The sequence below is a fragment of the Lichenostomus cassidix genome, chromosome 1Aa (assembly GCF_008360975.1).
Source record: "Lichenostomus cassidix isolate B80296 chromosome 1Aa, HeHo_3.0, whole genome shotgun sequence".
NCBI lineage: Eukaryota > Metazoa > Chordata > Aves > Passeriformes > Meliphagidae > Lichenostomus > Lichenostomus cassidix.
In genome coordinates, this window is record NC_139480.1 from 13,724,775 (window position 1) to 13,742,927 (window position 18,153).

General features: G+C 36.6%; 1 protein-coding gene across 1 annotated transcript in view; it reads right to left on the reverse strand.

Moving 5' to 3' along the window:
• COG5 (component of oligomeric golgi complex 5) overlaps positions 1-18,153 on the reverse strand; it is a 172,640-nt gene that overhangs the window by 52,179 nt on the left and 102,308 nt on the right. Inside the window, exons 8-10 of the mRNA XM_085040853.1 lie at positions 9,352-9,517; positions 8,163-8,275; positions 7,994-8,071 (exon numbers count right to left, since the gene is read on the reverse strand). Of these exons, the coding sequence (XP_084896979.1) occupies positions 7,994-8,071; positions 8,163-8,275; positions 9,352-9,517 (357 nt within the window). The remainder of the gene's footprint in view (positions 1-7,993; positions 8,072-8,162; positions 8,276-9,351; positions 9,518-18,153) is intronic.

The window sequence follows — 18,153 nt, forward strand, 5'->3', positions numbered from 1 at the left end:
CTGTTTAAAAATTTGGTACTCCGTCACACATACTTTTCACATAGGAATTACTTGCTCATGAAAATTATACCCATAAATCAGACAAAATATGTCCAGCAGGCTAGACCACAAATGGTGATGTATCTTCTCAATAGTGGGGCTTATTTATTGTGTACATGAACTGGGCAAAGTTTATCCTTATTAAAACAATAGATTCAGGTAGTTTGTTTGACTTCCATGGTGTATCTTATTTATGTGAAATTAAAAATGTGCTTAGGTGCTTTGCTGAATCAGGGCCATAACCAGAAATTCGCTAAAAATATTTTCACTTTGTATAATTTTGTTTATATATTTTGTTTCCACTATTACCATAAAGTCACTATTGTCAATACTCAGCACAAACAGTAACACTGCAACTTTCCCATAACAGAGCAGGTTTTAGATAAAACATTTAAGATTGTATACTAGAATCACAAAATCACTGAATTAACTAGGTTGGAAAAGACCTTTGAGATCATCAAGTCCACCTTATGACCTAACACTACCTTATCAACTAAACCATGGCACTAAGTGCCACATCCAGTCTATTTTTTCAACACCTTCAGGGATGGTGACTCCACCACCTCCCTGGGCAGCCCATTCCAATGCTCAATCACTCTTCCTGTGAAGAACTTTTTTCCAAATGTCCAGCCTAAACTCCCCTTGGTGCAGCTTAATAACACTGCATAATGCCAGTGCCAGAAGACGTTTGGACAGTGCTAGATCATCCTGCTCTCCATCCCAGGAACTCCTTAAGGTTCCTGTCAGACCATTTCTCCAGTCTCTTGAGGTCCCTCTTGATGGCAGCATGACCCTCTGGAGCATCAGCCACAACTCCCATTTTTGTCATCAGCAAAACTGCTGAGGGTACTCTCTGGCCCATGATCCAAATCACTAAGGAAGGTCCTAAAACAGGACTGCACCTTGTATTGATACCTTGGAAACACCACTGACCCCCTGCTTTGCACCACTGATCATCACTGTCTAGGGCTGGCCATTCAGCTGGGCCATTCATAATTAATCCCACATTGATAAAAAGGTGAGTTTCAGAACACAGTGCTGCTGGGACTGCCTATAGATTCACTCATCTTCTATGCAGTGACTGGTGGTAAGGAAAGGACTTATATCAGTATTCTTTTACTGGTATGGAATGAATGGGGAGGAATTTATACTTTATTAATTTTTTTCAGTAGTCCTTTTATCTTTAATGCATGGTATTACAGCACATAAGCAGACTTGTTAATAGTGTGAAGAGACACTTTTACTCAGATTGATGCATTAACTGCATAGATTTGAAATTTAGATTCAGTGTTGCCTGCTTGCAAGATTATAGCAAAAACTACAGACTGACATGATTCATGTGCAAAACCGCTTCTCACTCACATGAAAATGATTTGTTTTCCCAGTTAAAAAAATATAACCCATTTTCACTAACAGCTACTAGTAAGTTAATAAACCACCGAACAATAGTGTGCTGAGTACCAGTACCATTACAGGAAAGATATTAGAAGATCTGTGTTCACTGTTACTATACAATAATATTAATGCTACAGCCTGGAAAAATGATTTCAAGTCTCCTCAAACATAAAAGCAGCTTACCACATTTTAAAAACCTGTATCAAACTACTAATTAACTTGGTTATTACTGAAATGAAATTAAATCTCTTTAGCTCTAACTATTTAGTATCTGACATTAAATCTAAATTCAAGGAATGAAAATGAAAGTACCCCCCTTTTTCAATATCAGACAAGAATGTAAGATGCTGAAAGGACATATATTTATTTTTATAAATGTCTCTATTTCCTCCACACTGTAAATTTAGAACTTAATGAGTATAATTTCCCATCTGTGAATTATCATATTTGTGTGCGTCTAAAATAGCTATTTTAACATGCAAATAATAAATCTGACCCACTGATTCTAAACTGGCTCCCACTTCATGACAACCACTTCCAACTTATTTTTCCCTGTATAAATTTTGATACTTTGAGAGAATGTGAAAAACATCTTTATTGTGAAGCCTCTTTGAAATGTAAAACAATATAGTGAATATTACCATGCAGCTAGTTGCTGCAGGCTCCTGAAATCAGGCTTTGCATACTAATACATACAGTGTTTTCTATCTGTAATCAAACGCTCCACCATAAAGAAATATGGGACTTGTGAATGTTGCTCTAAAAACAGAAGACATTCAAAGGACAGTCTAAATATTTTTTCCACCAATAAAGCAACAATGCGAATGATTTAACAGTTTTTATAGGGCAAGATCTTATGGGACAGAAATAAGAAAATCTATTTGCACCATTTCTATAGCAACACAATTGCCAAATGTTAGACTGTGAACAAAAACCATCATCCTCAGTAGTGCAATTAATCAGTAAAGAAAAGACAAATTCTGAGTGTGTTTTCAATAACCCTTTCCTATATCCTTAAAGTAGTCAGGATTAAATTTCTTAAAATAAGAGTGAATTAAAATTTCTAATGTTGTTTACATTATACATTACAGGTGCAGAGATGTCAATAAATGACACCGTGATTTTAAGAATGACCTTGATTTTTTTTTTTACTGCAGGGCATAGAATTTCATTACACTGGGTTGATCAGTTTATATCCAAGGTGTAATAGTTTCTAGACTTCCAGCAGTAGTGCAACATTTGAAAAAGGTCTCTTTATGCAGGTGACAAAAGAAACAAGAGCTGTTTTGCTTTTTTTTTTTCCAAAAGCTTCTTGCCTAGAAAATAAAGCTAAGACTGTGCATTTCATAGAATATTAGAATTCTTAGGTGATTCCTCAGAAAAACTAATTTGTAAGGAATGAAAATACTTAGGTATTAAACAGTGTCCTATATCTTCAAAACTACTTTAAGCATTAATTAATCCTTCCATATTCCTGCAAGATATGCATCAACTGGAAATAAATGAACTCAATATTCAAAAGCCAGTAGCTACCCCAGGGATTTGACAGCTTTCTTCTACTCAGAGAAGTGATTTAGTATGTACAGCTTCAATTTAAACTATGCTTTCACCTTGACTACTCCACATCCCCTCCAAGGATGAAAGGGTGGTTCGTTACCAAGTCCACTCAGCCCGGAGCTGTTCAGGTAAGATTGACAAGAATGATGATAAAAGGCGGCACTTCTGGTAAATGTATTTCTTTTCCAATGGCAAGCTGACTGAAAACCAACTGATTAAATAATTTGCAGTCATCACTGATCTGCAATTTGCACAAACACCACCAAACCAGAAGAGAAAAAGAACAAAGGCCATTATTACCTACTAACCCACACAACCTCCACACCATCCGTTTTCTTCACAGCTGAACATTTCTGTCAGAGAAACGGAATTAAAGTTCTAGAGAAATCATAGTGTCATTAGAAAACCATTGCACAGGCTCTGACCCTCCCATGTGAATTAGAATCAAATTACTTTTAGTATGGCTGTCTGGGCACACAGATCCATTCAAAATGAGAATCGGGACTTTTAACTGGTATGATCTTCTTGGCTCTTTAAGAGTCCTCAAAAATCCTGCAAGTGAATTTAGCAGGGCAATTTGTAGACCTGAAACAAAGAGCATCTTTGATATTTTGGGAACCAAAAACCTGCTCATACACCTGTGTTTAGATCTTGACAAAGTACCTCGTTATTGCTTCAACAACAAACAGAAATCACAGTAAAAATTATGTACAAGTAATCCAATTCTGCTTCTACAAAAAATTCTGAAAAATAAGTCATATACTTGCAATAATTGGTGAAAACCATACTATTTTCTGAATTCACATAAGACAATAATTGGATTATTTTTCAATTTTTTCCACTTGGGATTATTTTTTAATTGGGTCAACTGAACGTGAATATGCAATGATAGATGTGAATAATAATTTCAAAGCAGCAACATTTTTTAACAAGACGGGGAGGAGAAATAAGAAGGTGAAATATAAGTACACTCTGTCAATAAACATCTATATTTCCCATTTATTTTCTTTATCTTATGTAATGCTGAGGACATTTCTTTCTGTATCGTTAACACCTCATATTGCCAGTGTTGACAACTCAGGAAAAAAGCCTGCTTATTCACCAAACATTCATCAGCAGAAGCAATGATAAGAGCCCTCCACAAAGTACATAATAACACTCCCTACAACTCTCAGCTCACTTTTTTACCCGGAGGCTTACGTAAACGACAGGGTTTGTGATGTGCCTTGGTTACAAACAGGACATCCAAAGGCGAGCAAGGGCAGATCTGCCTGTACCTTTCTGCCCAGCAGAGAGACCCCAGCTCACTCTTTCTACTGACCACCACAAATCACCCCTACAAAATGATTTGCTGCTTTTCAGGCTGCTTTTCATGTTGCAGGATTGTTCCCTGATGCCTATGTAGGAGCGAAGGACCCAAAACAGATGAGGATCAAAGATCATTTTCAACTCTTTTACAAAGGGCTAAGAGGGCCTCTTGTCTCTAATTAGGAAGGTGGCAGTCGCAGAAAGATGTTCTGCTGCGATTTACACTGAAGTCAATTGTAGTTTAGGCATTACAACAGCTGAGGAAGGATTAGTCACTACACATTGAAAGAGAGAAGCAATAAAGCAGAATAAACTGGAGTAACCTATTATCTCTCTGAAGGTGAATTAAGCAACTGAAAGGAGTGATATAAATAACCAGTCATTAGGTGAACAAAAATATCAAATTTACATTATTTAAATCTTATTTGTAATTTTAATTTTTACCCTTAACATTATAACATTAACCCTATCTTTTAAAAAATGTATACAATGAAAGCCCTATTCATTTTCCCTAAAACTAGAAATCAGAACTCCATGAGTTTTGAATTCTTTTAGTCCTGTTCAAATAAAATCTAGTCATTAAAGCCTTTTTCCTTACATAAGACCCACAAAAATGTCCATTGAATTGTATCTCTCCTTTAAATAGTTAATAGATTTTTTAAAAATTAAACCATTTATTTAAATACGTAAACATTAATAATGAATCTGTAGTTCATGACTAGTATGAAATGAAGCAGTTTCTAGAAGGTACTATGAGTGCATGATTTCTTTTCAAAATTGCATTAATTTCATATAGTGACAAAGGAAAAATACCAAAGTCTGGATCTGCAAAGTGAAGGAGTGAAAAAATGTGCAGTATAAATTTAAACTCCATATTCTTCCATGAAACTCATGTAAGCCTCAGTCTGTTACTTAATTCTTGGCCGCATCTAATGCTGCAAAAAAACTGGAAGGGAATTCTGTAGGAGAAACCATAGGGTAGAAAAGATGCAGGTGTTGTCATTGCCTTCTTGCTAAACCGCAGTATTTAAAATTTTCCAAGTTCTGTACCTCAGTTTCTTAATCTGTCAGGTTTGAGGGGCTTTTTTGTTTGTTTGGTGGGGTTTTTTTTTATTTTTTTGTTTTGGTTTTTTTTTAACAGGGAGTTTTTGTGAATCCTTTAATTAATTAGCTAGTGTTTTTAAAACTACATTTTTGGATACAACATTACTAAATATTATTATGGTAGCAGGTAATTAAAAAGCCGGAAAGCACATGTTTGAGATCATAATAAAAAATTAGAAAAACTGCAGGCTGTGCTATCTGTGAAGAGAAAAACACAAAAATCCCCAATGGAAAAAGAGTATGATGACTAAAAAAAAAAAAAAAAAGCAAGTAGCTTCCTTGCTATTAAAGGACTTGTGCTTTAAAAAGGCTGGGTCTCCTCCTCTCTTATGCTTCCTAGGATGATACTTGCACTGCAGTAATCAAAACAAGGAAGCAGATGGACAGGCAAAGTGGTACTGCAGCTGCCACAGAAGATGACTATAATAATAATGTTGACATCAGTAACAGTAATTAGTGCACAGACTGTAGAGTGGATGATTCGTTTTTCTATCTTCTGGAGTGGGCATGCTGCTCTAGCAAACGGGTAGAATGTTAGTACCTTTAGTTTGTTTGGTTCATTTGCTCAGTTTATTACTGAAATTTAATACAATAAAGAAAATCCAACTTCTCTCCCTCTCCAGAACACTTGCTGAGTAAAGCACACTTCAGTTTGGCTTAATACAAGATGGTATCTTCATTAGTAAATGGCAAAATACCAATTTCTTATTTATATCTACTTTCAACGTACTGAACAATTCATACTTTCCCATACAGCCATCTGTACATACACTCCTGAATTTCAGCAGCATGAAGTACTTGTCTGGTTTTGTCTAAAAAACAGCTCTACTGCTTGGTGTGACCTCACCCATCTGCAGCCTGGTGCCACACCTTTTCCAAGAGACAGACACCAGAACAAATGGTCTAACTGTGAGAATGTCCAAGAAAAACACTGTGCTACACTCAACCATTTCAGGCAAGAAGTAAATAAAGCATCAGTGCCATCAGCAGTACTGTGTCATGCTGAGAGATCTGCTAGCAGAACATCAGATAAGGCTGCTCCACTTCTCCTCAGCTGCCCCAGTGAGAATGACAATGTCTAACCTGCCGCTACACTACACCAAAACATACACCCAAGAGCAAAGTAACTGGAAAAGTGATAATGGTACAGGAATAAATAGATGGATTTTATTTGGGAAATACAATTTTTAATTTAGATGCAATCCTGCAATATGAACTTAAAGGCAAGGAAGGGTAACCAGAGAGATGATAGAACATGCTTAGCATAAGACAACCCAATAAGTCTTTTATTTTCTAATGAATTTTTCCTTACCCTGCTTCTATTGAAATTCATTTTCTCTGTTCCTTCAGTCTCCAGCATAATAAAATATTTCCTTTGGCTTCCCTCTATTATCAACCTCAACAACTGGAAAAAACTCCTTTTTCAGTTGTGGAAAAACTCCTTTCCAAGTGATGTTTTACAAGAAGAAAGAGTGAAAGTGAGAAGCACAGGCACAGGGTGGGAGCCACTCACGAACACTAAGATCATTTATCTAAGCTCTCTTTCCATTCAAACCTTTCCTGAGCCTTTCAGCATTTCTGGTCTGTCACTAGGTTTCTATGTTTCTTCCTAAACATGCTGATCCACTGAAGGTCTGATCCACCCAGGCAATGATACATATTTCTTGCCAGGTTAAACTTTTTAATTAATAAAATCTGCTAAAAGTTTATAAACTTTTTGAGGGGGATTGTGGGATTTTTTTTTTTTGGTTGGCATTTTTTTGTTGTTGTTGTGGTTTGCTTTTTTTGTTTGTTTGTTTTAACACAGAATGAAAAGCTTGAAGTGCCTCATAGGAAAGTGATGCTTTGTGCAACATCTTCTGGAGATGGGCTTAAGAGACAGATAAACTTAAAGGCTGTATTTAACCTTCATTATTTGCTTTCACTGTTGAGAAGACCACGTTTGCATATGAAGAGATTCCCTAGGTTATTTCAAATATTAAGGCCATGTAAATTAAAAATCCAGTTATACACTTGGAAAGAGATGTCAGCAGGAACATATCTTTTGTTTCTGCTCTCTTTTACTAAGGTAGATGAGACAGCTTCAGTAATCCTGTTCCTAACACTGAAGGAGACCATTAATCAAATTATACCACATATGAATAAAAAACAATGCAAATGAACGGAAAATAATAGGTATTCAAAAGAACAGCCATGATTATTTTTCAAGGGAGAAATTGTCAAGAAGTGAGAAACAGATGGCTGAAAATGATAGATGAAGACACATTCTCCTATGCAAGCTAACAGATTTAATTAATTACTCAAATCACATGGTATTATGGAATGACATTAATGATCCATACAGTGGTGTCTTATCAGCTCCCTTTAAAAGAAAATGAAAGACATTACAACAAAATTAACATGTTTACATCCTGCAGATATAACCCAAAGACCACAAATACATCCTTCAATGTTAGTTTGACTTTCAACACTTTCCCATCAATTTAATTTAAAAAAAAAAGCAACTGTAAAATTGTAAACAAACTCATTCTCTCACAACATTTTTCTTAACAGATTTACTAAAGCATAATCAGCTAAACTAAAACTTTACCTTAACTATCTCGTCTATGAAGCAGACATGTGACACAGGATCTCTTTTCTTTGCCAACACTTTCTGCAAATGCTGCACCTGTAAGAAAGAATTTGAGAGGGAAAGTGACATTGAAATTCTTATATCCAAAACTGAGTGACTAGACAAACAGGAGTTAGCTGTAGAGTACCTGTCCACAAGCAGCACAGATCTGATCCATGAGTTTCTCCATGTTTGTCCAGAGGGCTGCTCGAAAAGCTGCTGTGTTCCCAGGTGTTGGCATAGCAGCTCTACCAGGGCCACCTAAACAGTTTTTAAAAATACACAGCAGCACATTTTAGCTTCCACACATGAAAATTAAAATATTAGAAATATAGATTTCTATGCACTTTGAAAATTACTTTTTTTTTTCAGACAAAGCAGCCTAAAATACATTCAGAACAAAGCTTTGTGAATGGCCTCAGTTGTCTCAACTGATAAGTCCACTAAGCTCTGAAGTTCAGTGGGGACACTTCACGCTCATGACTGTTACATGCTCTACCAATTCAGACCTCCAGAGAAACGCTAATGCCAATGAGCAGTTTTGCAGGATGCAAGAGCAAAGAAAAATGGCAGAGAGAGTAGTTGTGAAAAATATAGCTACTACCAGCTCAGGACTTAAATGCATAGACAAACTGCTAAAAAAAGTGATACTCCAGCTGAAGGGCATGCAGCTTCCAAACAATCACTTCCCTTGAGAGGGGATGCATTTCTTTATTATGCCACTGATTATGGATCTGGACCCCCCACCCTGTGGCAAGACTTTTAAAAAAAACTTAAATGTTCTAATCACCAAAGATCAAATTTGCCTACCCCACCCAATTCTTCAGTATTTTTTGGTATCTGAGCTAACTGGCAACTAAATGTTTACTCGTGCAACATTTCTTCATATTGAATTGTCTGCTTTGAAACAATTTCCACCTGATGAAAGCATAACAATGTAGTTGCAGGCTTCTTCCATTGATTGCAAATAATTTATACCCGAGATACTCCCACCAATACAAAGAAAGCAGAGTTTGGATTCATCTTTCCATGAGAAACTGCTAAGAAAATGCTACAAAGTTGTAACCTAATGAGGACAATTTTCTGGGCAAATTAGGAAGGAGAGGCAGGGAGGAATAAAGGAAAACCTCCAAGCCAAATATCAGACAGACCCGATTTTGGCTTGCAAAGCCAAATCAGATGATTTCTGAGATATGCCTACTCCCATCCTCTACTGGTTAAAGCAAGCAGGGAAACGTTCCTAGAACAGGCCTGGATGTGAGAGTTTCTTCATTTCATAACCTACCATACTCCTGTCAAAAAATCAGTTATCATTCTCTGTAAAACAAGTATCGCACCTCTTGTGACTGTTTGAGATGGTTGGGTCAATACTTTGATATCCAAAGCATTTTTTATGTTCTCTTCCAGGACTGTGCAGTATCCATCCACCACATTAGCAATGGTATCCTTCAAAGTCCCAAGGTTATGGAAAACCTGAAGAGCAGTTCCCACTTGAGTAGGATTCTGGGGAAAGAAGATATTAAAAAATAACAATTACCTTTAACTGTACTGTTGGGATGTTTTATCTATGATGAGACATCATACTAGTGGGCAAGTTCATCTTTTAAGTTCAGTCTGCTAATTCATTTTGTTTAAGCAACTGGCATCCTTACTGCATAACAGAGAACAGAAGGTAAAGGAGAGGGCTGATTTCCTTTGATCACTGAGCAATGCTTTGCTTAGGTCCCTTTGGTGCTATCCTCTGAATATGAAGAATGGAAAGAAAGGAACTGGAAGCACTGCTGGCAGTATCTAACCTGGGGTGGGTTATCAGTGACTAATCCAGTAAGTCTAGAGTTAGTTACAGTACAGCTGTATTCAGGTATGTTGTAGCAAGTAACACTGTTTTAACACGCAGCGGTTGTTACACTACTGTCAGTTAAGCTCCAAAAAGTTAATTAAATGTGATACAAGTTTAAAAAAGGTACTGACAAATGATAAGAAGGAGCAATCAGATCAAGCCCCTTCTACTGACTACTGCAGAATCTGAGCTTGTATTTCTACATTTCTATTTCTAATGCTCACTATAACTTTATTTTCCTCACAGCAGAATTAAGAAACAAAGCAATGCAGTGATTATTTCGAAAGCCTGAAAAAAATGCTCAACACAGGAGAGTGAAAACTATCCAAAAACTGTTCAGGTCACTGTTTAAGAGACCTCGGATTAAGATTGAATCTGATGATAATTCCACTTAGCAACACTAAACACTGGCATGGGTGCTATTTAGCAAGAGAAAAGCCTCAAATTATTGCCTTTGGAAACTAAGCACTGTCATCCATACCCTGAACACTGCTTTTTTAATTAGCATTCACAGGCAATTAGTGCAGGGGGCAATCAGTTGATCATACACACATTAGAGATGCAGTCTTTTGTCGTTTTCCTTAGTGACTTCTGCCAGCAGTAAAAAACTTGGTCTGACAGAAATCCTGGCAGTCAGACTGGACAGAAACATCTCAGACCACAGGCATTTCCCACTACAAAGCCCACTCTGACTTTGGCCATGGTGCAGCCGCTGTGCTGAGGATGCACTTGCTGGTTCATCCAACTATGGCAACAGGTTTTTGGATCTGTTGGCAAACAATGTGCTCTCCTCAAACCCTCTGTTTCAGAGGTCACACCCCTACAGCTGAACAATCAAGTCACACTTTCTGGGGTTTCTACAAAGATCAAAATCACAGTTAAAGCAAAAGAGCCAGTTCCCATCTTCTTTCCCAGCTCCAATGAGGAGTTCCCAGGTTTAATGGAAAGCAAAAGAATATTAGACATATATTATGGTTTGTAGAACTTATACTAACTATACCAGTTTCTTTTTCCAAACAGTGTAGGAGTTAATGAGCATTCCCAGCATAGTATTACGGGTCTGGGACTTGTAGGTTTAGTTTTTTGACAACTGGGTATGCTGTAAAATTTCTAAGCATCCTGTGGGTGTGCTTGTGGAGGTGGGAAAGTAAGCCATAAAGACTGGAAGATTAATGGGATGTCAGAAAATGAAGAGTAGTATAATGCAAGGAGGGAATTTGGGGACAGAATGAACAAGAGAAAGAAAATATAAATGGGAAGAGGATGGGGAATAGAATGAAAAGACTTGGGAAGGAAGAAAGAGAATGAAACCTGAAAGGAAGAAAAGATAGAAAAGACACACCTCATTTATCAGCCTTTCCTAAATTTTTCTATTTTTTACAGAATACTTATGCAATTATGAAACCAGCTAGAGAGTCAATAATACAAAATCAATACCTTACTACTACTATAAGAGCACTCAACTAGATTTCAGTCAGGCTCTCATGTTCATATAATAAATAATAAAAAAGTTGAACACCATCAAAGGGTGAGCTGTGCTTTATCCAGCCTTAAATAATCAATGGCCAGATACTTATTTTCCTAATAAACAAGAAACACAGGCACAAATCACTACAGGCAAAAAATTAATCTCAGAGTTCCCACATCATAGTTTAGCAAACTATAGCTCTGCAACTACTGGGCAAGAAAGACACTAAAACATGCTCCAAGAGAGCAGGCGCTATATTTCAAAAGAATAGGTTTTAGTTAGAAGTTTCAAACCAAAATACATCATTATGGAAACCTGCTATTCACTTAAACTATCTTCCAAATCTAGTACTAAAGGTACTAAAATCACAATGGAACAAAGATTATGCAGGTGGCCTATTTCTTATTTGGTTTAAATTCTGGACATGGCCACAGACAGAGGGCTTCTAGCTCATGCATTCATCTTGTGTAACTGGAATTGGAGATATATCAAATTCCTGACAATGCAGGACAAAATGCTTAGGGGTTTTTGATTCATATACAGTAATTATCTCAACTCAAGAAACAGTTTTTGTTTTACATGCCCCAGACTGGCTATATAACAGTCCATTGTTGGTTTATGACTAATCCTAAGAGAATGGAAATTTTTATGCACAGCTAGTTTCTAGGTTTAGACAGTATGTTTAAAAAAAAGTAAGCACCTCTTGGGACAAATTATGTGAAAAGAAGGTGTTGAAAAGCAAGACGGAAACCAATTATTATACTTCAAGGCTCGCATACGCATCTCAAAATTAAACTGTTTATCATTAATGCACACCAGACAAAAAGTTAAGAACCAGTATTTCAGAATTTGGTACTACTAACAGACTTAATTGATAAGAATTTGTCCCTAATATCTTCCTTCTACTTGAGAAAGCTTAAAGCTAAAAGTTCTGAGACTTGAAAGGCTGCCACAATTTTTATCAAGAGGAAAGCATGCATTTGAAGTTAAAAAGGACTACGACAGTGATCTACAAAAGAAAATGGAATCACATCAGAGAACAATATTCAGAATAGCTATCCAACAGGAACAATATGGAAAATAATATAACTATTTTTTGAGATGGAATTTAATGTGTTCATCAGCAGTATCTTATAACCAAGTTGTCTGCCACTGCAGGCAACCACACTTAGCAATTTTAAAGTGCTCTCCTTAGAATTTCTGTCCGTGAAAAATTCGTACATATGCCATAAACTTGAAGCTATGACAATCAAGAGACTAGAGGGCAGAGAAAAACAGAACAGCATTTAGTAATATGTTAGCAATACAGTATAATCTAAGTGCATAAACACAAGCATACACTAGTGAAATAAAAACATGACCCCACAAAGTGTAGTGCAACAACACTACCTACTCAAAAATTAACCACAGTGATCATCAGATTGTAAAATTGTAAGGAATCAGGGAGTTAAGGAGAGATGGCATTAAGCCCACCAATAATACCCTTCTCCATTCAAAGCACTCCTCCATCTGGCAAGTCACAACATAGTATGTTACAGATAGATGTAAACTAAATTCCAGAAATCTAAGAGCTTAAGAAGACTCAGTGAGTCATCAGTTCAACAAATTAAGAAAATAAAAAAAAAAAAATCAACATGCTTAAAAGCTAGTTCTACCATGAAAAAAGTCACACAAATATTTTAAAGCGTCAAAGTTTCTCAGCATCCATGAGACAATAGATTAAATACCTTGGTCAAAAGGTTGGTATCAGTCACCACTTGAAAAAAAGGCATGGGTGTTTCAATTTGTTTTTTCAAAACATAAAAATACTCATTCAGCAGAAAATATGAAGGGATGTTCACACCAAACGCATTTGCTCATTTTGTCTATCAATGAGAACTGTTCATTTTATTAGCACCATTTCTGATTAATTTTATCCCATCCCATTCCCTTTGGTTCTGTGGGTGATCACAGATGGGAAGAAAAATAAGTGTCATGCAGTCAGTTATATGAATGTGGTGTTTTTCACAATTATATCACGTGGTTGTTTTCAAGAGCAGGCAACTGGACAATAACCCAGCAGATGCTATCCAGGCCAGCACGGCAGTTACAGTCATTCTGCAGAGCACAGCCCCATTTGGTCACTCCCTTTCCCACAAAGATAATAACCCTGTGAGGACTAAATAGAAACATCATTAAAAACTTAAATAAATACATATTACATTTCTAATTTGAAAATATCTCCTAGGATGGAACCAAACAATTTTGTTCCATCAACTGCCAATATTGCAAGTATTTCATAAGGTCCAAGACTATAGTCTTTTATTTTATGATTGCCTCAAGTATTATCAGAATAATCTAAAAGCATGGCTAAAGCAAGAGCAATAATCTTTTCCACCATTAGAAACACAGCTTGGACAAGCAAGGCTACTCCTCACAAGGGAGTGTGGTGATGACCCTGAGCAAATTTTGGGACAGGAAGATTCCTAGCATAAGGCTGAACTGAAAATAAGAAACTTGGTTAACAGGTAAAACTAATGACTCAAGTGCTACAAACACAGCTTTCAAACTCACACTCCACCTTCTCAGGATACCTTCACCATGTGGATTGTTCTTCTCTACCCAGTTCTGTCTTAGGGAACTTCACATCATTTCTTTACCCAATGCAGATCTGTCCCTAAGATCCCATGCCACAGGGTTTTCACTTGTGTGGACTATCACCCTCCTTCTCAAATGAAAACGTGTTAATTGGCAAAAATATTTATGGTCAATACTATCTGAGACAATAGTCTTTTAGACTATTAGACAATAGACAATAAACTATTTTCATGAAGAAGCAAGGTAACAAATGTAATTAATTGTCAAAATTCATGCAGTTAAATTTCACAAGTACCTGCACCACCAATAATCAGAACAGCTCTCCATGGAAATGCTCTTTTACGGCATAGTTTGGAAGGACCACATGCAGAGAAGTCAAAATTGGACTAGTTACTCACTTAGAAATTACATTCCATAGCTACTAATGTATACAAGAACATTTCTATTTTGCTTATTAAAATCAGAACAGTGGCTCTGACCAAAAATCTTTATCCCTCTGCAGAGAACAGATAACCCTGTTCAGGAGAGGCCATGGCAGAAATGCAATAGAAAATGTTCACTGCCTTTAGATATATGTAGATATATATCTATGTATCTAGATAGACAGATATAGATATATATATCACTCAATAACTGTGATTTCAGTGTGCTGTCACATCCTTATCTCTTATATAAAACATTTACCATGTCCCATACGCAAGCAGTAAAAGTGAAACGCAAAAATAATTATGTACGTTGCTTAGTCGAAGGAAGATGCATAATTACTAATTACTCTGGGAATCACTTAAACAGAGTGGTCTGACAACGTGGCGAACAAGAAATACCACAGCATTTCCTAACCATCAAGAAATAATCAGCACTAAAATAAAACAATCCTAGAACAGGATGCGCACTGAAATAACTAAACTCATAAACTAATGTATATTCTCTGACGGGGAATACAAAAGGCTACTGCAGTCCTTACAGAGTAAGTGCAAAAACAGTTTCCAGATTATTATTATTTCCAGATACTTCTGAGTATCTTTGACTGGCATTTAGTATTAAGTAATTTCAATTGACAGAAGATTTGCTATATTAGGAACTATTTCAGTTACTTTTCTAAGTTTACTTCACACAACTCCTTTTGTTTGCGAGACAGCAGTTGCAATTTCCATAGTACAGCTTTACAAAGTCCAAAAAAGACCCCTTTGTGAGGCTCAAAATCCCCAGTCAGATGTTCCTTTACAGTGTTTGCCCCTTCTCCCCCCTCACTATCATTACAACACACTGCCTCCCTGAAATAATTTTCCCATAAATAATGTTACTATCTCTAATGACAAGTACTGCTTGAAGACCAAGTGATTAAGAATGTTTTGCAGGCACTTGCAACTACCCAGTTCTTAGTCATCTCTTAGAGACACCAGAAGTGAAAAAATGAGAAGTTACTCCAGGAGAAGCTGTGGTTCAATGTAAAGAGCTCAAGAAGGTAAGCAGTGAAGAAAACTTGGCCACCTCAGTCCCAGTGAAGGCAAAATGAACAACTGAGCAGAATTAATAACTTACTAAGAATTGTTGGAATTCTTGCTGTGAGGTATAACTCAGCTATTTTAATCGTAGAAAAAATAACAAAAAACTAAAAGTAGAAATTAAATGCCAATGTAATTCAGTTTCAGTCTAAAAACAGTATTTTATTTCATTTCCAAAAGTCCATGCCTAAAAAAAATTAATTGGTATATCACTACTTGTAAAAATGAAACTGCTTAGAGAAGTTCATTTTGATGTGCATTATCACTCCATCTGTCTTTTTACTCTGTTCATCTCTAAAACCTAAACAATAAATGAAAAGGTCAAATAGACAATGTAAAGCCAGAGAATACAGGCTTCTTTCTAATGATATCCCAGATCTTCCTGTTTTGGCTTTTGCATTGCTGAGAGGAGTGAGAGGTTAAAATATTATGAGTTGCTATAGAAATATAATAGGTAATACTGATGTAACACATTGGCTAAATTAGAAAAGAACATTTTAAGCCTTAAGAGGCAAGAGTCCCAAAACCAAACATTTAAATATGGTTAGGTAATAGTATCTACCTTCTGTGAGCCCATGTTTGGAATACAACCTCTTTTGGTGGAAGGACTTTCACATGAAAGGAGAACAGCCACAAAGCACAGTTATAAACCGCATCATGTCCTCAAACTAAAAGGTCAGCCTTTTGTTTCTTAGAATAACAATAAGTAAATAGCAAGAAGCATTGCACTACAAAGGTTGAGGAGGAAAAAAAAAAAAAGAAAGAAACAGTAGCAATAAAATACTAGAAAGCAAAGAAACAAGATTTTTCAACATGGCTAAATAGCTTGCCAAAACACTTATTCACCATAATACTGTAATCAAAGCAACAGATGGCTAAGAGCTAATGGGACAGAAAGGCATCAGGAGCTGTTGTAAAGAATTATCTCATGAAACATCAAGCAATGTTCCAAAGTTTACCAACCCTTAGGCTAGCAACGTGACAGCAGTTTCAAACAAAGTATCTGGCACCTCTGAGGACAGATCAGCTAGACTGACTAGCTCATGACAATTACAAATTTTAGCCTATGATGCTCTATTTGAGTGTACGAAGAGTATCAAGTCAGAGTAGAAATGATACAAAATTTAAAAACCTAGTCAGGTAACTTGGAAATGGGGGCTTCTGAGCCAAATCAAGCTTCTTAAAATGCTTGTCTCACCTCTTATACAACCTGACCAATCTCTAAAGCCCATACTGATAACAAACCAGTTTACAGCTGAAGATGTGGCTTTCCTGTTAAAAACACAGCTATCCCTTTCTGATGAAAGTTAGAGAGCAGAAGGCAAGATTGCAGCATCTCTCTTGTCCTTGTGCAACCCTGACTTGCACCTGCCAATTCAAGTACCATTACTGAAGAACAGAAGTATAAGGACATAAAATTTCATTACTAATTTTGATATTTGGACAAAAGCTTGTGACCAGATGTTTTCTTCCACATCACAGTATCGTTATGTACGTGCTCACTCTGTTAAATGGTTGAACAAAGCCATTACCAAACAGAAATGTCAAGTTTTACTTTTAACTCGATCTTAACCATTAATATTAGGAATTAGCTACTGAAGAGTTATAATATGTTTTTCTCTCTTTACAAAAAAAATTAAAATCTTACTTCAGACAAAATATCCTTCAAATGGTATGCTCTGAATTATTTAAATATCTACCAAAAGCCATACGGGTTTTCTTGTTCTCCTGCTAGTCTTTCCAATAAGATAATAATTACCTATGCAAGTGACAACATCTCATTTCTGGAATCTGTGCATATATTGTAAATAGCTCTGAAGTGCCCTCAAGTATTTAAAAGGAATGAACGTTAAGAAGCTATTTTATTTAAATTCTTTTCAGCTAATATTTTCATACTCAACTACAGACAAGACCTCCATCAAGGTCAGATTTGCTGTTGGATAGAATTTTAAAACATTTTTTTTCTTAATACAAAGTTCAACTACATTGTATCACCCACCTACAGGAAAGTCTGCAGATAATTTGGTGAAGAACTGTAGGTTGGCAGGACTGCTGGAGATGACCTAATCCATGTGCTTGCTCAAAGGAGAGTTTACCAGACCAGGCTGCTCAGGAGACAGAAGACATTCTTTCTGCCCCATTTTCCTTTCCTAGTCCTTATTACAGTTCCAGGAGACTGCAACAATGGACTTGTGCAGTCATTTTCATCAAGTTTCATGGAGGCCAGCTTGAAAGAGAGCAAGCATATGTATGCACCTCAAACACTTCTTCAGGGCTGGCCATGTTACCCATGCCCTGATAGCAATCTAAGTCTTCCAAGTCCTCTTGTAAATTTGCCCACTGGGAGAAGCATGACAAAACTGATCACTTTTTGGAACAGATTCTACATTTATAGAAATAAATTTTATACTTCCAGGCTTTTTTAAAATAAATGGTCAGTCCCTTATAAACAAATAGGCAAAGCTCTATCATACAAAAACTTCACCATGAAGGAAAAAAATCTGAAGTTCTCCAAAGAAAAAGAAATAGTTCCTAGCTTTGCCTGCAGCTCACACAGACATTGGGATCCAGTTCCAACACAGAAAAAAGGCAGTCCCCCCCCTCACTTCAGCTGTCAGCCAGCAAAGCATTCTGAAACCTTCACACAAATGGGAATTTACTGGGGATGTTACCTGCAGAAGGGCAGAAGGGAGGTGAAAGAGGAGAAAAATAAGCAGCTGTGTGCAGCTCCTCTTCCACACAGAGGACA